Here is a 22,369-nt window from a genome sequence, read left to right on the forward strand (position 1 = left end):
GCCCCGGAGAAGTGCTGCCGTCTCTACACCCGCCGGAGCACAAAAGCCGCGGCAGAGACACTCCCGGATTTTAAAACTCAGCCGCCCATAGACAAAAGACGATTAGACAGGGAAATGATTTGTAACGTGTGCGAGTGAAACGCCATAAAAACCTCCAAGAGCAGTCGCGGCACAGGCGGCGACAATGGCGTTTCCTCACACAAAGAGAAAATAATGAAATGCGGTGTGTGCAACCGAATCCTGCGGGGGGGGGGGGGCGGTGTGGAAACCCGGGCTAGGGGCTCCCGAATCCCGCTGGGAGCGGCCGACCGCGGACCGCGGGTCCCTAAGCCGATAGCGGCGGGAGAAAAACATGGCTGAAGTAACTTCCGCTTTCACACCGGCAATTGGTGTCCCCACCGGAAGTGTCCGTCTGCCGCTCTGCGGGTAGGAACCAAAGTTCACAGGGGGCGGGTTTCTGGTGGGAAGACAAAAATTGGTGCACTTCCCTCCGAGAATCAGCCGATCGGTCCAGCTCCAGCTCCGCCGATTCAAGCACAAAAAAGATATAATATTAGACAGTTTTTGGACACTGTCAGGGGCGCATAACAATGGAAGAGTCTACAGCTCCCTCTGGTGCAGCCCCAGGTGCCGAGGAAGGTGCTGTGGGGGGGGCGGGTGTGTCCGCCCCCCCCCCTCCCGAGTTGGAGGCTTCTGGAGCTTCCGAGGTACTCATTTCGGCCTCTCCGCCAGAGGCATCGGGCCAGGCACAGCGCCTTGTGGCTCCTAGGCCGGAGAACCGACGCTCGGCGAGCTTGGGGCCCGTTCCGCCCGCAGGGGGCGGAGCCAGGTCTGGTTCCGACCACCACAGCGGCAGCTGGACAAAGCAGATCCTCTGCAGGTATTATCTGCATGGGCAGTGCAAGGAGGGCGATCACTGTCGCTACTCTCACGACCTCTCTGGGCGGCGGAGAGCTAGGGGGGGGCAAGATTCTCAGCCTCGGGCCTCTGCAGATAGAGGGCCCAAGATGGCCACTCACAGGGAGCCCCCGACTCAGGAAGAGGCGGAAGCCCCCCCTACTGCATCCTCCAGCTCTTTGCCTCTGATTGGCTCGGCTGCTGAAAGGGGCTTCCCCGAAGCTGAGATTGACAATGCAGGCATTGGCTCAGCTGGTGAAAGGGGCTTCTCTGCAGCAGAGATTGACAATGCAGGCCTAGCCGCAGCTGCTGCGGGAGGAGCGGGTGCTGAAGGCTGGGAGGGGGCAATTGAGTTTGTTCCTGGACAGCCCTACCGAGGTCGCATGATCCCCCCGCATGGTCCCGAGGCTCCCCTGGCGAGCCCGGAAGTTGAGAGAGAGCACATGGCTATGGGCATGGGGGCGCCGCTGCCGCTTTGCCGCTATGCTGCCCGGGGAGAGTGCCTCCGCGGGGCGAGTTGTGCATACCCCCATGGAGAAATATGCGACATGTGTGGGCAGCAGGCCTTGCACCCTTGGGATGCGGCCCAGCAGGAAGCTCATAGAAGGGCCTGCGTTGAAGCCCATGAGAGAGATATGGAGCTCTCCTTTGCTGTGCAGCGCAGCATGGACAAAGTGTGTGGCATCTGCATGGAGGTTGTCTATGAGAAAGCCGACCCCAGCGACCGCCGCTTTGGCATCCTTTTCAGCTGCAACCACACCTACTGTCTTAAGTGTATCCGCAGGTGGAGAAGTGCCACACAGTTTGAGAACAGGATCAGTAAGTCCTGCCCACAGTGCAGGGTCTCCTCTGGCTTTGTCATTCCTAGTGAGTTCTGGGTGGAGGAGGAAGAGGAGAAGGAGAAACTTGTGCAGCAATATAAGGAGGGGATGAGCCAGAAAGCCTGCAGGTATTTTGCTGGAGGCCTAGGTCACTGCCCATTTGGAGAGTACTGTTTTTACAAGCATGAATACCCTGAGGGCTGGAGAGATCAGCCTCCGAGGCCAGGTGGTGGCGGATCGTCAAACGCATACTGGCATCAAGTTTTGGAGCCTGTGCAGTTGCGAGAGGGAAAAGTGCTGTTCAAAAGCCGTAAGAAGGAGCTTGCTGTGCTTCGCCTGGGCAATCAGTTGCTTAAGAAGTTGCTTTGCCTGAGAGGCAGTTTTTCCTTCTCTGATGACCGGTGGCTCTTGCTTCAGTTCCAGCTGGAAGAGTATTTCAATTTGAATCTGTAGTATCATGCTATCGCATGTGGTCTAGTCTGCTAAGGCTCTGTTGTCTGCTGTTGCTTACTTCCCTCTATTGACTGACAACCCTATTGCTTTCAAAGGCTGTTGTGGCAATCTTTATGCAGTACTGCTGTTTTCGCTTCTATTTCCCATTTCTTCTCACTAGGATTGTGATGTTTCTCTGTGTTACAAGATAAGAAGAAATCTTAAAAGTATTGTTTGGTGGAATTAATATTTCTGTCAGCTGATGACTTGTGGTGTCTTTTTCCAACAGGATTCAATCACTTCTAGTCTAGTGTTTACAGTTTCTCATTGTGAAGTCCCTTAAGAGTAAATGTGACAAGGTGACAAAAGTCTTTAAATTATGAGCTTTTTGCTATATAGCCTTAAAAATGCAACCTTACAGGGCCTTGCAGCTGCTGTCTGTGTTTGTTTACATGTCTGTTTCTTCCCTTCTCTTTCAAGTGCAATTGTTAACTTGTGGTTACTTTGTGGTTCTGTTTTACTTGACCAAAATAAGGTGCATATGTTTACATGTTTTTATCCTGTTTGGCTTGATGTGAAATTATTTATATTTGGAAATATATATTTAAGAATGATATATATGCGTATATGTATATGTATACAAAGATGTATTTGAAAGAAATTGGAAACAAATAAACCCCATAATATATATGTTTGAAGTAACGAAATAAATGCAGAACTGAAAGCTTAATGTTAAATTCTAAGTGTATGGATTGTGTGTGAATTCTGTGGACAATTTCTCTGCCCCTGCACTGATGTCAGTGATTAGCATCTAATAAAAATGACTGCTTTGTGTATTGGACTCTTTTTAAAAGACTTTTAAATCATGAATCTCATAATTCCTGTGATAGCATTCACAATTTCTCTGTTGTAATCATAAAATGGATGTGCCTCTGATTGTAGCCACTGTCTCATTTTTCTTATCTGGTTCTTTTTATACTTTAGACGCAAAATACTTTTGACAAAGGTTTTCATGATAAAAAATTATAAGACCATCAGAGAAGATGGTAATAAATATTGAAATTAGTCAGAATATAAGAATGAAATAAAAATGAGGCATGGGAATTTTAAAATGTTAACCATAATATTGGAATCCTTTTAATACAAGCAAGCCATAATTTGATCTAAAAGCCATTTTTTTTTTAAAAATCAGAGCTTACTTGCTTTAAATTAAACTACATTCTACTTAAAATGCTCAATTATAGTTAAAATAAAAAAATCAGGAGGTTTGGGGGTAAAAGTGATTGTGCAACTGCAGTCAGTATAACATGAAGTTTCTTCTAAACATTGCTTGAGGAGAGAAATGTAAAAGCGATATATTATAATTGTTCTAAAATTTATAACTTCATATTTTGTATTCACTTCACATGATACAAGTTAAGTAAATGAGTAATTCATAGAAATAGCACAGCTCAACTGCTCTGTGGACAGTTTTACTCCATCTTTTAGTAAATGAGTAAATGTTTGTTCAGCCACTAAACAGTACAGATTTAAGTCTCCCAATTGTGTAAAACAGAGTGCATTTTCCTTGGCTGAAACTGCTCAAAATTATGCTATGGGTTTTTATTTTCTGGTGCACACCATGTTTACTGTGTAACAAGTAACAAAGCCAACTTGCAGAATTTATATTTTGTTAGGAAGCATACTTTGAAGTACTGCTTTGTTGGGACTACCTTGCATGGCACTTGTAATTTTTCCTGTGTGATTAAATAAATAAGGTAGAAAAATTGTTTACAGCAGGAATAGAATACAAGTAATATATTTACAAGACACTTGAGATTAGATGAGTGCTGCCTCTACCCCCACACATTAAGACTTAGAAAAAGTGTATGCCTTACTCTGTGGCTTTTAAGCATGGGTTAGTCAGGCAGCTGCAGCAGGGCATGAACAAGTTTTCATAAAATGGGGCTGTTTGGGAGCTTTTGTCTCTGAGCTGCAAGGCTCAGTTTTTCATAGCCTATTGTTGGCAGTGTAGCTAGCTCAGCTTTCTATATTGTATGTAGCATGCCATCTCCCTTCTGATGTAATTACTTTTACTATGAAACTGTGCCCCTCTAGGGGATATGCCATAGTGCTTCCCTCTTAATTCCAAGTAATGCATCAGTTATGAGGCTCTGCACAGCTGACTATTTTCCCATGGGCCAGGGGTTTGGGGTGAGTCAGATAAGCCCACTAAAGAATGAGACCAGATGGGGCACATTCAAGGATTGCTGACTTTCAACTCTCAAAGGAGTTTCCCTTGTGGCTAAGATGTGGTGGTGGGGTTTGCTCTGAGCTTTGAAGGCTCTGCAAAGTCTAATGTGTACTGCACAACCTCATGAAATAACAGGATTTCATTCAATGCGTAGATTGAAATAGGAAGTCGTAATAAATGTCACAAGTTATAATGTAGTAGAGAAATAACACCCTGATTGAGCTTCTTAGGAGCCTTACCATCTGAGTGAGTACTGGTGCCCTCTACCTCAGTTTATACGTAGGAGAAATGGGTGCAGTGTTAATACGTTTTATAAAACAATTGTGCAGACCAAGTGCAGTGTAGGGAAAAGACTTGAAACATCTTTAAAAGGATTTGTAACCAAGTAGACTCTGTATGTTTATCAACCCATGTGGCTATTACCTGTATATGAATGTTCTACTAGGTTTTTCTTTTATGAATCTTTGGAACTTGGGGTAAAAATGAATTTGTGGTTATTTTTGAAGGTATAGGTGTTGTACCTAGCACTCTTACATTACTAATTTTAATATAATTTTTTTTCCAGCAGAAATCATAGTTAAAACCAAACATTTTCAATTTAATTGCTTAAGAATTCCAAACAGCAAGGATATTTTTGTGGCAGATACATAAAGGGGAAATACAAAATTTTAACATGATTTTTTAAAATTTTAAAACAGTCTTTTCTCATTTTACATATCAATCGCAGTTCCCACTCCTTCCCCTCCTCCCGCTCTCTCCACCTTACCACCCCACCCCATCCACTAAGACAGGATAAGGCTTCTCAGAGGGAGTCAGTGAGGTCTAGCACATCTCTTTGAGTCCTGACCAACCCTCCATATCTAGGCTGAGCAAATCAAAATTCCTTTTTCACTCATCAGTTCATTAAGAAAGAGATCAATAACAGATGTCACAAAACACCAAAACCAAGTGAATTTTTCTCATCTTTCCCAAGAAGGCTGTAGTTCCCAGCCTCTGCTGTACTGAGGAACAAAGCACCCCTTTCAGCACAAAGGTTTGCTTTGTGAGGCATTCAGATGCAGGAGCCCCCCCTCAAAAGATCTTGAGAGCTCCACAAAGAACTGTCTTTCTAGCTGCAATAGGAAGCCTGAAGAAACACACTTAATTTCTTTATGCCTCCTAAGTAAATTTAGTGGATGTACATAGACACAACCATGCTAGTGGAAATTTACAAAATTATTGTTAAGTAAAGATACAGATAGCACTGTTTCTCATAGCTTATGTCACAGACTGCATATACAAAATTTCACAGACACAAAGAATTGTTACCAGTCCATAACCAATGGCTTTATGCACTGCTTTTTGCACATTTGTCAATCTTAGCACTGTGGTTTTCTGCTGCCGTAGTTTATCCCAAACTACAACTGGATGGCATTGGGGTATAGCTGAGAAAAGGTACTTTTGGGAAATAACACAGTACTAGTGCCATGTAATAAGTAACATGTCAAAATTTTTGCCATGAAAATATATGCAGCATTGATAGAATGCTGACCAAAAATAATAGACCATTTAGAGGAGCACAGTGAAATGGTCAGTTTAATTCAAAGCAGGAATTGTTGTCACTAGGAATTTTGGCACAAAACTAGATGTGATACTTAATAGCATATTAAAATCAAATGGAAGAGTTGGGATATATTCTAGGAAAATAAAGATTAGAGAACAAAGAGAATTTTTTTGTCAAAAGAAATAACCATGCAAATATCTTCATGTGTCAAAGATTATTAACTACAAACAACAAAACAATATGTCATATACATAAATATGTATGTGCACATCTCCTTTGAATTCTGAGTTTTGTTAAATTCACATGAAATAAAAAAGATGAAAGCAACAAGAAACAAAGATGAGAGCAAAATTAAAGGATTAAAAAAGGCATCATTAAAACAGTTTATAAAATGTATATTACACTACCCATCTTTATCAACAAAATGAACAAAATAAAAAATATAACATAAAATGGAAGAATTTGCTACAGAGATTTTATTAAATATATATAAGGATGCAGTGTACAGCCTGAAGACAATTGAAAAGAAACCTATCTGCTAACATAAAAATCAAGAGAATAGTATATCAATATTTTATTTAAAATGTGGCTTCTCATAAAATCTCAAAATAATAAATTATTTTAGTCCTATTTTACACAATTCAAAAATTAGCTAATGGAAAGGGCTACTTTTATTCATGTGTTATGATTGACAGTTTTATATCAATAGTAACTCAGTTACTATTGATATAAACACAAGTGCTCAGTGTTATGAATTCTTATGTAAGAAATAAGTAGCACAATCATAATAAAATATTTCAGCATTTCTGTCTTTTAATATATTGTTACTAATCATAGTCATCTGTTTTGATTTTGATAAGGAAAAAAGCAGTTCTTTCTGTTGTCAGTAAGCATTATTTTGATGGGTAAAACTGTACAAATGCATAAAAGAACAAAATGAAACAAGCCCAGTTGTGACATCTTCCAGAGAGTATGCAGATTTCTCCTCAATGGGTGAGACATCATATGTTCAAAATCCAGAATTATCTAGAAAAATCATAAAAAGCTAAGTAAAGCATTATGCAAATACTATTATAGGATTTCTATGATAACGAAAAAAGTAGAAACAGCAAAAGATTTGTTTTTATTGTAGCAAGGTCCACAAAATATATTAATATACAAATCCTACAAAAGAAGCATTTTTCAAGAAGCCTTAACGAATATTTAAGACATGAAGTTATATTCCACTCAGTTTGATAGGAAAATTTGGTATTAAAATTAACTATTTAATGATAGCCTAATGAAGTTCAAATAGACCATTTATAATCTTTAAAAAAACAGGAAGAAAGTTAGGGAATTCTGTGTTGTGGCAATCACAATTAGTAAAGTCTGAACAGTTTATAATAGTAAAAGATAGCCATGCTTAGTGGCACATACTTGCAATCCTATCATTCTGGAGGCAAAGGCATCAAGATCATGAGTTTGAAGCCTGACTATGCTACATAGCAAGATTTTATCTCAGCATGGAAAACAGCATGGGATGCTGCTCTGGACATGAAACAAAACCATGGCTTGAGAACAAGGGGTAATGAGTGTCAGTGAGTAAACCCTGGCATGTAATAGGACGTAGTGCCATGCATCCCCAAGTATGGGGAGGCAAAGTATGGCATTCAAATTCATGTATTTTAAAAAGATGTAGTATGTGTGTATGTATGTTGATAGACACATGTACCACAGTACTTAGCAAGAGTGTACATTTATCAAACTCATAAATAGATACATATGTTAGATCAAGTTTATGATCCAGAGCATTAAAACAACTTGGTGTTATTTAGTAAAGATCCTGTAAACTACAAAATCACTTAGAAAATTAATATGTGGGGCTCATTTTTAAGATCTAATAGTCAATGACACCTTTCTAACATATTTTGAACAGAAACGTTAATACTTATCAATACTTAGAAACAAAAACTGCATGGAGTTTATGATGTGCTTCTGTTTGTCCTAAGGGCATATTATCTTATTTGTTTTTTTCCAATCATCCTATCATGTAAATTCTATAGTCAATAATTTGCAGCCACTGTGAAAACTGAGACTTAGGGAGGTTGAGATTGCTATAGTCACAGGGTCAGTGATAGTCCATTAATTACAAGTTTGATTTCTCAGTCACTGCATTGTCTTACAGATATAACTGTCTTAAAGTGAGACTCAAAAATCACATGAGCAAAACCAGAAGGAAATCTTCCTTTATAATAGTCTAAAAATAAAGATGTGTTGGGGTGTTGGAGAGATGGCTACAAAGTTAAGAGCTCTGGCTAGTCTTCAAGAAGATCCTGATCCAATTCCTAGTTCTCATCTGGCAGCTCACACTGTCTGTTATTCCAGTTCCAAAGAATCTGACACCATCCTTCTGGCCTCTGTGGGCATGGGCATGGATGTGGTGCATAGACATACATGCTGGCCAAACACCCATACATATAAATGTAGAATGAAAAAAGTTCACAAAACGATAAATCATACAAGAACTTATTTCGATAATTTATTAGGTCTTCAGTAGAAACAAATAAAATTATGCATTAATTTTATTAATAAATTAATAAAAACAATTATTTTTATTAATTAAAATTATGATTTATTTTTATTAACAAAATTAGGAAGAGCACATGCACAGAATATGAAATGCAAGTCCTTGTAAACCTGGGAAAATCAAGCATCCTTAATCATGGTAGTTATTACAACTGTACAAAATTTAAATTTTGTCTAAGACCCAAGTGTTTGCAAATACTATGTTGATGAGGGTTGTGGAAATAGGTAATATTTTATATTGCTTGTAACAGTGTTTCTGGTGCATAAATGTGACCTGGAGGAGTATTCCTCTCTATGGGATCACTCAAATAAAAGAATGTTAACAACAACCTCAATCAGAACAGTAACATTTTAGAAATGACCAAGTTGTAAGTTGACAGCTGATTAAAAATGGTTACAGCAGCCCAGTAGAATGTTGGGACTGTAGATTTAAAAGTGAAGCAAACACGAAAGAATCTGCATGGGGAATATTGTGTGAACAGGAACATATGTGGATGTTTATAGAATTAAGTCGTTCATAGAGAGTAAGAATGTATGTGCAAAAGTTTCTCAAAGCATCCACAGAATAATCACATATGTGAAGATATAAAACATATGTTACAGATATAAAACCCTTCATACACACATACACAACTGTCGTGTGTAGGTGAATGCACACAGAAATCACATAGTGTAAGCATGTAAAAAATGCAGAGTGGAAGTGTCAGATTTTTTAATACATTTGACTCCTTTGTTTTGTGAAGAATCAAAATGTAATTCAGTGGACTTCAAAAAGAAACATTATTTAAATGTCTTAACGGAAAGCAGATGCCTATAATGGAAGCATCTGGGGACCAAGTCAGGAGTACTGTAAGTGAAGGCCAGGCTGGACTTCAGTGTGAGACCAAGCAGTGAATCACTGCTGCAATCACCAGGAAAAGACAGCACTTCTGACAGCTCCTGCAGGTGCAGGCATCAATTTCCTGAATAGGTCTTGGGGCTTTGGTATAGACATGTGGTACTATGAACTATAAAGTTGAATGCAGTCATGCATATGTATTTTGGACTACTCATTCTATATTTGCTCGAGCTTCCTGAAGAAAAGTATTTAAAAATTACTGAAATGATAACTGAAATCCTGGGGAAGATGCTCAGCATTTGCCTGTGGCCTTTACCTTTGCATGCACACATTTCTGCATGAGCATGAATATACAACATATGTATATAGCACAAAAAGCAATGGCCCACTCTAAGTTTGTATAGGAATTTTTGGATGATTGAATTTGATACATATTTGGGAGTCTAAATTCTTGTTAAAGATGTAGCTTGTGCTTGTTTTCCTGCATTTTGTATGTTGTCACACCACTCTCCTACATCTCTTTCCTGTATGTGATCTTTAATTTCTTTCTTAGTTTCACTATTTTATGCATGAATAATTACACAATCCATTTGTGAAAAAGATTAAAATGCTACTATTTGCTGCAATACATCTAGACTTGGAAACCAAACTTACTTTAAAAAAAATGACACACAAGATAGCAGGAACTGAATGATTTCACTCCTGTGGAATTTCAAAAAGCTGAGCTTATAGAAGTGAATGCTGAATAGCACTGACCAGAGATCAGGGAGCTTAAGAGAAGTTTGGTGAATAGGGAAAATAGTTAATGATCATGCAGGCAGTGGCAGAGGAGAATGAGCTCTGGTCTTTATCTCACAGAAAAGTTAACATATTTAGCAGTAAAATGTTTAAAATAAACAGAAAACAAAATTTGAATGTTCTCATCACTAGTCTCAATGTCCCGAGTTGATCATTACACAATGGACAATTGTGTGAAAATATAACATTGTAATTCCTATTAGAGTATGAGAAACTATCTGGGGAGAACAAAATGCACATTTTTATAGCAGCCACAAAAGTCCATATTCACCATAAATTCACCAGTACATAGAGAAATAACACACACAAGCAGAGTAATCACACAAACACAAGCAGTCACGTATTCACTTTAAGAGGTACATTTAATACACAGGTCTCATGTATGTATTCACATACTAATACACCTCACACAAACGTACACCATTCACATGTGTATTTAATATAAAACATATACTTAAGATCACAGAAAGTTGCATTTACAGGTTCTCACTTTGATATGTACTTAAAACTTAAGAACTAAGGTAACTGTGGAATCATTGCACTTTGTACACCCAAACATATACAAACACACAGACATCTTTTCAAGGAATCCCATAATGGTGTATACTCATTCACAAACACATCAGCATTTTGCACACAGAACAAGTTTTCACATATACAGAAATTCATTTACATAAATGCTCACACAAGTCATAAAGCAAACATGTGCACACACAAAATTATAGTCACAACCCTCTAATATACACTCAAGTAAGCAGATTAACAATATAAAAATGAAAATACAAGTATGCACAAACACACATACATTTCACAAAGAAACATACACCAAGCATACCCAAACACATACAAGCTCATGTGACTATGCACATATAAAAACACAAACACGGCAGAGTAGCACTTTCACACACCTCTATGTTTCCAGCAGCCTCTAACATTTGTTCTGTGTAGAACTTGTAAAATCCTGCACCTGCATTTTCTTAAACCTTTCCTTCAGGACTGTTTTCACCTAAGTGGTTGGTTGTTTTGTCACCATCCAAATCTGCATTAAATACTTGAATATCTTTTCCTTGCTAATTTATCATTGTTCCATTCTAGGACCTCTCTCCTTTTCTGGATCTCTCGTTACTTTTCTGTTGTGAACTCTTCACTCTGAAGCTTGCGTATCCCATGGCTGCCTCCTCAGGTTCTCATTGATGGTGATTGTCTCATGATGTCCACTCCATCACCTTCCCCATTGCAGTTTCACCCAGGACATCAACTCTCTCTAGGTATTTATGCAAATAATTCTGTCTTCAATCTCCCCTGTAACAAACCTTTAAACTATGTGAATGCATTGTGGGTCTCATCAAATTCATTCAGAACAAAGATTTGTACATTATCATAGCATGGCAATGTTCTCCGAGTGTACTTTGGAAATTACTCACACTGTCCACCTCATACCCAATTTTCTACTTTGTTTTTTTCTTGTAACAAACTCCAACACTTCCAAGCTGGAAAAATCTCTACCACTTAACTCAGTTCTCTTGTGTGTGTATTGAATTGAAATAAATTAACAAGTTCTGACCCTACTATATCTTTAGATCCACTGCTCCAATCCTATTGTCTGCCATAGCCTTTTTCTAATCAGCTTTTATCCTCATCACATAATCACAGAAGCTTCCATCTGGGTTCCATCCAAACCACTCCTCCCCCTCCTTTTCAGGCTGACCTGTTTGACTTTATGAGAAGTTCTTGTTATTCCCCTGCCAAGTGTGTAAGTGATTTCATACCAGACACAGAGAAGGTAGAACAGCTGCACAGAATTTCAGAGGAAGATTAGTCAGTCAGTGCTAATGAGTGCTCTTTGTGTGTGTGTGTGTGTGTGTGTGTGTGTGTGTGTGTGTGTGTGTGTGTTTTGAACTGACTTCCCAATGACAGCCTTGATAGCTATTGAATCACCCATCACCATTAAAAAATTATTCTTAATTATATGAGTGTTTTGTCAACATGCATGTTTGTGAACATGTGCATGCATGCAATGTCTGCAGAGGATATAAAAATGTCCCTTGAAACTGGAGTTACAGACTGTCTTCAGCTACCATGACCCCAAGTCCTCAGCAAAGCAGCCAATGCTTTTAACTGCTGAGCGATCTCTCCAGCCCCACTCCTTGACTTCTTCATTTGAAACAAGCATCTACCATCCCACTGTCAACTGTTTATTTCTGAAGTTTGTATAATCAGCACAAAGTTTGTACAATTTAGAAACCCATCAAATGCCTCGACTTGCACCTTGGACTACAAATCACATTAGCACTTTCTCACTCACTTGGTTTGAGAGGCCTTCTCTTGGGAAGAGGGCGGTGTCCCCATACTTTGGATTTTTTGTCCCCTCTCATGTCTTACAGTTTTTAATTTAACTTTGGCTAAATTTATATAGACTCAGAAGTTGTTGGGGAGGAGAATGGGTACAGAGTTTTTCTAAAGGTTGTGGTTCCTTTAGTGAAAAGAGCCCTTCTCACACCCTGCTTAAAGTAAATGGTTTCCTTTGTGAGCAAGGCCACAGTTCCCTGTAAGAATCTGACCCTATAACAAAGGCATCAGAGGCAACCCAGCCTGGAGCCATGGGATTGCATATTCTTCCCTTCAGTGCTCTTGGCCACTAACACTAACTTTTTTTTTTTTTTTTAACAAAGCACATAAATTTACACTTTCCCCTCCCCATGTAAAACTTATAGGTCAGTAGAATGGACCGCAGATTTTGGGTCACTGACACAGCTGTAGTGAAAATGGGTTTTACAAAAAAGCAAAGCTAATGCGGTCTCCTCAGATTTATGCTTAAGCAGGCACGTTATCCCTGCTACTATGCTATGCCTTTCTTTTTTTTCTCTTTAAGCCCTGTCAGTGCCCTTTGGAAGAAGGGGGACATAAAGTATCTATTTTCAAGGTGTCCTTTGGCAGTAGCAAAGGTTCATTTCTATGATTTTATCCGAATATGTACTAAACTTTACAACATCTTGTTTTAATGTAACATGCAGAATGACAATTCCTTTTGTTTCGATTTTAAAAAAAATAAGTTTTGTAAATTTTAAAGTTCAGGGCATTTCTCCATCTGAATCGCAGAATTATTTAGAACCCATTTTTATCTATATTTAAAAAATACTCATTCTTTGCACGATCACACTGTAAAACCTTGTGCTTAGAAACAAGAGATGTAAAACAAATTAAAATTAAATATCGCTAAAGTTTCAAACGAAAGCTGAGCCAGGTCACAGTGCAGGCTTCTATAGTTAGATTTCTGATGAACTTACATTTACTAGTCCTGTCAGACTTAAGTGTAAAGTTTTAACTGGGCTTCAATAAAACCACAACAAACAGAAATTTCAGTTCATGACTCTTAGAAATAAGACAAAGGGGAAAACCTAACTATGAAGCATGCCTATGAACGTTCAGGAAAATACAAGTATTATTTTTTTCTTCCTCTGTCAGAATGAAAGGGGAAAAGTTCCTAGATTTGCTGAAGTTTTGTATTTTTAAATTTTGTTTTGTTTTGTTTTCTCGTGTTTCATTCTTCTGGGGTTCTCCAATTTCCACTCCTGTGGTCCTCGGTGTAGGTGTCCTTCTCTCTGCAGAGGCTGTCCTGCGCATGCACCCTGCTTAGTCCATAAGTGGAGAATGCAGGCAAGGGATTTGGAGGCGAAGGGGTACCAGCCCAGGAAGACTTAACTCACATAACCCCGATTCTGCTGTCCAGCGCGGGTATGGTTTAATGCATCAGGCGTGGCCTGACCCAGCCCTGAGGCTGCGATTACGTCCCAGTGGTCCAGGCTGTGATCCTGCTCCACCCTCTGCCTCTCCTCTGGTGAACAGAGAACCTGCAAAAGATCTGCGCGGTGCCTGGCTGCCAGGAAATCTCCAACACGACTGACAGGAGGGTCGCTGGGGGTGGTGATGCTGCATCTTTTCTCAAAGTGGGTGACAGTCGAGCAAAGGACAAGAAAATTCTAAAGCACCAGAAGGGGAAAGTGCGTGTGTGTGTGTGTGTGTGTGTGTGTGTGTGTGTGTGTGTGTGTGTGTGTGTGTGTGTGTGTGTGTGTGTGTGTGTGTGTGTGTGTGTGTGGTGTGTGTGTGTGTGTGTGTGTGTGTGGTGTGTGTGTGTGTGTGTGTGTGTGTGTGTGTGTATTGGGGGTGGGGCAGTAGCCCAATCTGGTCCCCAGTAACCCTCACTGAGCTCTGTCTGCTTCTGTTATCATCCTGGAAGACTCCCAACTGTGTCTGAGGCACCAAAGTCTCTTTCCTAACTTCTCACAAATCCCGAGAGGTTTGAATGCCAGTGCAACAGCATTAACAGTGGGAGTTTTATACCATGAAACTTTTTGAAAGAATATTTCCTAAAGTAGACACCAGGGTCCTTTTTTTGGCTTTTGTTTCAAAGAAGCTGTTCATCATTCTTCATTACAGCCCAAGTAGAATTTTATTAAAATACACCACATTTCTTCTACTCAATCCTTAAAAATGAATCCCATGATCAAATAATACTGAAAATAAACTAAAAGGAGTTTAAGTTGTAGGAAGATACTAAAATGTTTCAATAAGAATTATTAAAAACAGTACAATGAACAACTGGTAACATCTTGATAGAACTGTAACATTTTAAGGTATGTGGGAAACAAATTAATTTTGTGCTTTCGGTTGTCCTTTGATATAGTTCATTATGAACTAAAACATGCTAGTGTCAAGCATTTCACAAAGAATTTTAACCTCTGTTACAATCATTCTACACAGCACTCACTGGTAAATGGAATTGGTGATGATTATCAAAACAGAAGGCATGAGGTTGGAAGGAGAACATGAGGGGAGTCAGATAGGGAAATCGGGCATAGCTCTCATAATACTTCATTGTATTCATACATGAAATTCTTAAAAACAAAAAGGCAACAGGCCATAGATACAGATGTGTGTTTGGATAATCTACAGGCATTATGCAGAATGTTTTGAGCTTCTTGACTTCTCATGATTGCTTTAGGGAAACTAATATTCTTTATAAAACTTCAAAATAGGAAGCTGCTTTTCCAGTATGCCTCCAGAAGTCCACCAGCTTGCTACTACTGTATGAATAATAAAAACAAAACAAAAAAGCCATGTTTCACGTCGTGACCACCGGAGGGCCGTCTAGGATCAATCTTGGAATGGTAAGCAGAAAGAAATGTTTTGCAGTTTGGAGCAGAAGACGTATATGTGTTTTGAAGTCAGAAGGGATAATCCTTTAGGGAAGGGGGGAGCATCAAGAGTATACAAAAAGGGCAGACAGACCCGGAATAAGAACAAAGTAGTGGGTATGTGTATATGTGTAAGTATGCATGCATGCAGGAACATGAACACACATTTACATAATGAGAAAGTGTTACAGTGAGACCCAATCCATTATTTGGTGATGAAAAATTAATCTTATTGTTCATTGTGAAAAACCTTGCTGTCTCTATACTGGGGAGGGAAATAATTCCCAACAGCATTGTGTAAATTGAACAGAATCAAGATTTGGGAGACTTAACAATAGATGCCTATCAGTTCACAGAGCTAAAAATAAGGGACTGTTCGGAGTTAGGAAATCACTCATCTTAGATGCACAGCAGTGTGGTTGGGTGTGGAATACACAGTATTACTCGGAACTCCAACTAGGAAGTAATACAGATCTCATCTCCTTCCTTACACAAGAGGAGTGGGATCCTTGGTCCTCACTTTGAGGACTTCTCATAGTGGAAGGTGTAGGGGAGAAAATACATAAAGAGGCATTCCAAATTTTTGGCAAGTGTCTCGGAAACTTGACTAGTTTTCTTCTTGTTCCTTTCTCAGTTGGGTCACCTGTTTGTTTATGTGTTTTTCTGTGAGAGAACTGCAAGGGTTTCATTTGTCTGTGCAACTTGCCGTTGATTTGGCAAGGTCAAAGCTTGTCTTTTCATTTTCTTAACAGTGACTCCTACAAGAAAATATACATTTTTTTTTTTTTTTTAGTAAACACAAATCATCACTTTTCTTTCTCAAGGAATTTTGCCATTTTATTGAGTCTAAGTGCCCATCAATAAGCAAACGATGGATTTTCTCCTGAGTTTTCATATTAAATTTTCATGGCTGTGTTTTGTGGTTTGTTTTCGGATTCATGTTGAGTTTCTTGTGTTATAAGGTGAAAGATAAATGACAAGGTTCATGTCTGTCATTTTCTTACAGTCATTTGCTGGAATGATTCATCCATAAGGTTGCCTTCCTTTGAGTCTTCCAGTGGTCAGCTCGCAGTTTTCTTGCCCATCTATTTCTGGGTTCTTCTTTTGCACTATGAACCTCTTAAGTCCACTCTCTCGCTTATAGTACTATGGTTTCTCTTAGGGAAAGCATTCTGTACCTAAGTGAAAATATGATTGCCAATTTGATATTTAAATAGTGCTACCTCTACAAATAACCAACATCAAAACCTAGAATTTCAAAATCACAGTTGCTGCTAGCCCTGTGCTGAAGGTTTCACCTAAAAGAATCTCCAAAGATATGCTACAAGCAGAACTCCCTGTTCTCTTGGTTATGCTGTTGGACATGGGATGGAACATAGACAAGTTAGACAACAACATGTTAGACAAGTGCTATACCATTACACCAATTTCCTAGCCTCACCAGTCTTGAAAATCGGAGAGGATTGGCGAAAACTACACATGAAAGGCAAAGTGCAATCATGGTTAAGATATTGGGACTCACATGGTCTGCAAGGTGTAATCATGGTTAGGATATTGGGAATCTCATGGTCAGCAAGGTTTGGGACACTCTCACCATAACACCTCACATTGTGTGTCCCTGAAGACACTCAAAGCAGCCCCCACATCCCTGAGGAATTGTATCCCAGAAATAGCACTTACTTACCTGTCTCTTCTATTCCATATGACTTATGCCATTGTGTGAAATGTCAGTCCTTTGCCCAGAAACAACCCACAGAGAACTTTGTCTTAGCTTCTCAAATGTCCCTCCAGAATCAGCTTGTCCTTAGTCAAGGTGGAGTTCACATCATAAAATGTCTGTACCAAACACTGTCAAATAGCTGCCTTTGAATTTGGGACAAGGAGAGCTCTGTGCATGGCTCACTTCTAAATATTCTCACAACAGGAGACTCTACGAATCTGGAAGACTGGTCACTTCCGGACCCCAGCACCAGTAGCTATCTGCTCTGAGCATACGGTGTCTCACTGTGGCCGCTGAAACCTCCTTTCTAAGAGAGAAATCATACATGTAGGGAATGGCGTAATCTGATATTACAGGTCTTTTTAATTCCAAGGGAATGTTACCCCCTTCATATTAACCTCATACCTGTTACACTTGAAGGACAGGGAAGAGCCACACACTGATCTCTTCTCTCAGCACATTGCCTGTGCCTTTAGTCCAAAAGGTCTTGGAGAAAAGCAGCTGGAAATTTAATGGATGACTGTGCCAATGCTGTAAACATCCACCCACTTTAAAGGGTAGTTTTATTGTTTTAGGACTTCATGCCTATTGTTGTTTGATCATACTGACCCCAATTACCTTCTCTTATTGCCTGCACACTTCATCTGGATCCTTTCTGTTTTTCAAGACCTACCCTCTGACTTTCATGTGTTTTGTGCATGACCCACTGGACTTAATTGGGTTTGGGGGCATGTTCACAGGTGTGAGTCCTTTTCTTGGAGCATAGACAATTGATCAGTATCTGCACCCCTAAAGAAAAGTGACTCCCATTTCCCTGGCAGTTTCTAGTGTCAGTAGCTTTTTTGCAGTGGGTATGGCCTCATGAGTCCCTACCCTATCCAAAATCAAGTGATGATGGCCTCACTCCTGTACAAGTTTTGTGAGTTCATGAGTGTGCCAGCCATGCTACCTGGGGCCATAGCACACCTGACAGCCTCCAAAATCTTACTAATAGATGAACATCTCCTAAGACCATAAAATCTGTAGAACTTAGGTTCCTCGGCCTAAGAAACGGCCCCGGTGGATCTGTGCATCTCCACTGATTCACGCAGTAGTCAATAGTATTTATGTTGCAATGAGGAACTAGATATTAAATCTGCTTGAGTTTCCCCCATGGGGAAGGAAATGACTATGACCATAAGTCCCCTTTAAGCATGTATCTTGTCCTCACAAATTCCACCTCCTGGGAAGCATCCTAATCTAAAAACACTATATTGAAATAGTTTTAATGTCAATAAAATGCAACATAGCAAATCCCAGATCATAAAATTATGTTTCATTCACACAATTACTAAAAATTCTCCATTGTATTGCTTTCAGGATATTTGTACATGATGTTTGTTAAAACTAATGGATTTGAGCATCAGTGGCCATCCCATCACTGGAAACCTCTAAGTACAGGAGGATATTTAAATTTTCCAAATATGATACTCAAACAATTCTGTCCCCAAATATTGCAAATAAAGAATACTAACCATGTAGGAAAAACTATTACTAAGAAAAGAAAAATCCAGCTCTCTGTTTCTTCTTCGTTTTTTCCTCATTCTCTGTCCAGTTCTATTCTTCTGTTTCTCTCTCACAAGCTTTCCCGGGCCTATAATAAAATGGTTAATATGGAAAAAGAAAAAAATCCAGTGTACATTCAGGGACCTTGTGAACCATATGCAGAAAATCCCAGTTTTAATTAAAAAATGTTTTGAAGTTCTCCATCTGTCTTTCATGAAGTGGAAGTTGTATTGTACGTGTACACTGTGGAATCTAGTTCAGCAAAAAATCAAGTCAGATTATGACATTTACAGGGAAATGATTGAAACTGCACTAATTAAAAAAGCTAGACTCAGAGTAGGAAATATGTTTCTTTCCCTAAGGGATTCTCCAAACTTTATAATGAGTTAAGGTTTTAAAATTGCAGTTTAAAATGTGGCCACCAGAGGTCATCATAGCCTTAGTAAAGCTAATGTTAACATCGGAAAAGTTTAAAAGCTGTTATTTTACGTAGGAGACACCAGAGGGCAGACGAGGACAGTCTTAGGACCATAGAAAGACAGAATAAAAGTTTGCAACTATGTTTTAAATGGTTGGGGAGGAGGAAAACACTTTGCTATTTGTTTGTAGATGAGGATCCACTTTCTCAACATCGTAATGCAGATTAACAGGGAACAACCTAGGAGGATGACTGTTGCGTTCTACAGAACCTGAGTTAAACAGATCTTCCTGGCTGAGGCAGACACACATTTAACTGGATAATAATAATATGCAGGTATTTGCAGTGTGCAAGACTTGAACTCCACAAACAGTTATATGCATATTATTGCACACCTTTCCATAAAAGAGAATTGTTCCTATGCAGTTACTTTTAAGTAAGAGAAAGGCATAATATTAAAAAAACAACTAAAACAAGATTTCTGCAATCCACATGCAAGTCTTATGATTATTTCATATTGTTTGTTGCTCATTTAGACCATTTGTATTCTAATTATGTAACTGTAAATTCTAGGCGCATATCATAAATGCGGTGTGAAATATTTCTCCAAGGCTGAAGAGAAGTAGATTTTACAGAAAGAAAATATTATCTTACTAAAGACAAATTAATTATTTTACACAGATCATGCATTCTTGTTGCATATAAAGACCCATCAATAAGCCCATGTGCATGTAAAATTTCTCTAAATTTCCTATCATATTGCAATGCTTTCAATTCTGTTTGAGAATTTTTGGGTTCTTGAGTGAGATGTGCAGTTAGTGTCTAGGGTCTCATCTGTATCTTGACTTCTGACTATCAAGCATCATTTGTTGAAATAAGTGTCTCATTAACACTGGATTGCTTTTGTCCCTTTGCCAGGAACCAGCTGACAGTTGTGCCCATCTGCTCCTGAGCTCTCCACTGTGGGCCACATATCTTCATCTTTCATTTGTATCTCTTTGCTTGCTCTGGGGGGAATACAGTCTACTGTAATTAATTGTACTTGCCTAAGGCATATTAAAATACTGCTCTTGCTTCACTTTAGTCTAAATTGGAAAGATTTACAATTTCACAAGCAATTCCTACATCGTTTGCCACTGTGTCGATGGAGGAACCTTCCAATGACATGGTACAGGCTGGCAGTTCTGTTCTATGCATGTGTTTGTCTGCCTGGAGAACAATTGAACCCAGGCCCTTTGGCATGCCAGGCAAGGGCTAAGTCATTAAACATCTTCAGCCATATTATCTTTACAGGTAAGCAGAGGATCTGCTAAGTTATAGATCACATCAAGGACTTACAGCCACAGTTATTTTATGGGAATAACAAAGGCTGCTAAATTCCCACAGCAGGGAGGCACCACTTTCTTACATTGTATGCCCCAAAACACTCAGGCAAGCCACATAGCTCTTGTGTTTTGCAAGTATGTATTTTCTTCTCAGTGCTACTTAGGCAGCTATGTAAAAGCCAAGACCCTGCCTCCCTCCAAAACGATGCGACTCCAGTGAAAAGTTGTCCATCAATTTATCATTTCATCCCTCTGGTTAGCATATGTTGACCATGCCAGAGAAGCTATGAGAACATCTCTGTAGTAAGCCATGTCTATTTGCCGCCCATAGAATTGAGCTCAAGAGGCTTCTATGCATGTTTTGTCACCACACAATATTTCTTTTTTTATTATTTAGAAACAGTCTCATTTTACATAGCAATCCCAGTTCCCTCTCCCTCCCATCCTCCCATGCCTCCCTACAAACCACCCTGCCCCTGTCCCATACCCTATCCTCCCCCATGGAGGGTGAGATCTTCCATGGGGATCATCAAAGTCTGTCTTGTCATTTGGGGGAGGACCTAGGCCCTCCCCCCGTGTATCTAGGCTGAGAGTATCCCTCCATGGGAAATGGGGTCCCAAAGACCATTTGTGCATAAATACCGGTTCCACTGTCAGAGGTTCCATAGACTGGCCAGGCCTCCTAATTGACACCCATATTCAGAAGGCTTGGTTCAGTCCAATGCTGGTTCCCCAGTTTTATGACTGGGGTCCAACCACACTATATTTCAATTACTGATTCTTCTCACAAGTGGCCTCTCTTTTAGAGTGAGACACTGCCAAATCTCCACCTTACAGTGGTGTAGCCACAAATGCTCTGGCTACATTAAGCTCAGCATGGTTCTAATGAAGAGTTTCTTATGAAGTATCCTTGTCAAGATAGAACACTCAGACTTAAGTCCATGAAATGTGGGTTACATGATTTTCTACAAAGCTGCCAGTACACATTGTGGAAAGACAGACATCATCAAGAAACTGTGTTGAGAAAGTTCACTGTTAACCTGCCAACTCCAAATGGACCAAATATTTAAAACCTCAGAATTTGAAACTGCTGGAAGAGAAAGGCTTCAGGTTTCTGGAAATTGACAAATGGTCATAACAAATATAAAAGCTTATTACAGCAGTAGAGATGGTAAGTCTTGCATGTATCCCTTTTATGTAATCCAGTATGGTGTATTCAAATTAGAGTTTCTCTAGAATCCAAGAAAATAGGAAGATGCCATTGGTAAGAAGATGCGTTTAGGGAGGGGAGACAAAAACACAAATAAAATGGGGGGGGTAATGGATAGAAAGGTTTAAATATGGAATAGGGTAGAAAAGGGATGAAGAGAAGAGGGTTAAACAAAACAAAAGGGATTACAAAATGCCACAGAGAAAGCTAGTATCTTGCAAACAAATTAAGACATATAATTTATATATTTTTCCAAGAAATTATTTTTTATTAGTTCAAATTAGAAGCAAGCCTGCTTCACATGTCAATCCCTTCTCCCTCTCCTCTCCTCCCCCACCTCCACTAACCTCCTACCCCATCTCCTCTCTGCTCCCCATGGAGGAATCCCCAAAGTCTGTTATATCATCCTGGGCAGGGCCTAGGCCTTCTCCCATGTGTCCAGACTGAGAGAGCATCCCTCCATGTGGAATGGGCTCCCAAAGTCCTTTCTTATGCCAGGAATAAATACTGATCTACTACTAGAGGCCCCATAGAGTGCCAAGGCTCCCTCAATGACATCCACATTCAGGGGTCTGGATAAGTCCCATGCTGGCCTCCCAGACATCAGTGTGAGGTCCATGCCCTCCCCCTTGTTCAGGTCAGCTGTTTCTGTGGGTTTCACCAGCCTTGTCCCAACCTCTTTGCTCTTCCCTCCTCCCTCTGCAACTGGGTTCCAGAATTCAGTTCAGTGTTTAGCTGTGGGTGTCTGCCTCTGCTTCCATCAGCCACTGGATAAAGGCTCTAGGATGGCATATAAGGCAGGCATCAATTTCGTTATAGGGGAAGGGCA

The 22,369-nt window shown here is 39.7% G+C and overlaps 1 protein-coding gene and 1 long non-coding RNA gene across 2 annotated transcripts; both read left to right on the forward strand.

The window, feature by feature from the left end:
* The first annotated feature begins 475 nt into the window (after positions 1-475).
* On the forward strand, positions 476-3,091 carry Mkrn3 (makorin ring finger protein 3). The gene has a single exon (XM_027408059.1). The coding sequence runs from the start codon at positions 591-593 to the stop codon at positions 2,169-2,171; it is 1,581 nt and encodes a 526-aa protein (XP_027263860.1). The 5' UTR covers positions 476-590; the 3' UTR covers positions 2,172-3,091.
* Positions 3,092-11,409: 8,318 nt separating this feature from the next.
* On the forward strand, positions 11,410-20,083 carry LOC118238574. The gene is made up of 3 exons (XR_004769158.1): positions 11,410-14,074; positions 15,164-15,295; positions 17,247-20,083. It is a non-coding gene; the product is annotated as an uncharacterized LOC118238574 (long non-coding RNA).
* The last annotated feature ends 2,286 nt before the right edge of the window (positions 20,084-22,369 follow it).

This window comes from Cricetulus griseus, chromosome 3 (assembly GCF_003668045.3).
Source record: "Cricetulus griseus strain 17A/GY chromosome 3, alternate assembly CriGri-PICRH-1.0, whole genome shotgun sequence".
Classification (NCBI taxonomy): domain Eukaryota; kingdom Metazoa; phylum Chordata; class Mammalia; order Rodentia; family Cricetidae; genus Cricetulus; species Cricetulus griseus.

What these genes read in the sequence shown, in the direction of transcription:
- Mkrn3 (XM_027408059.1), top strand. Translation starts at nt 591, where the DNA reads ATGGAAGAGTCTACAGCTCCCTCTGGTGCAGCCCCAGGTGCCGAGGAA.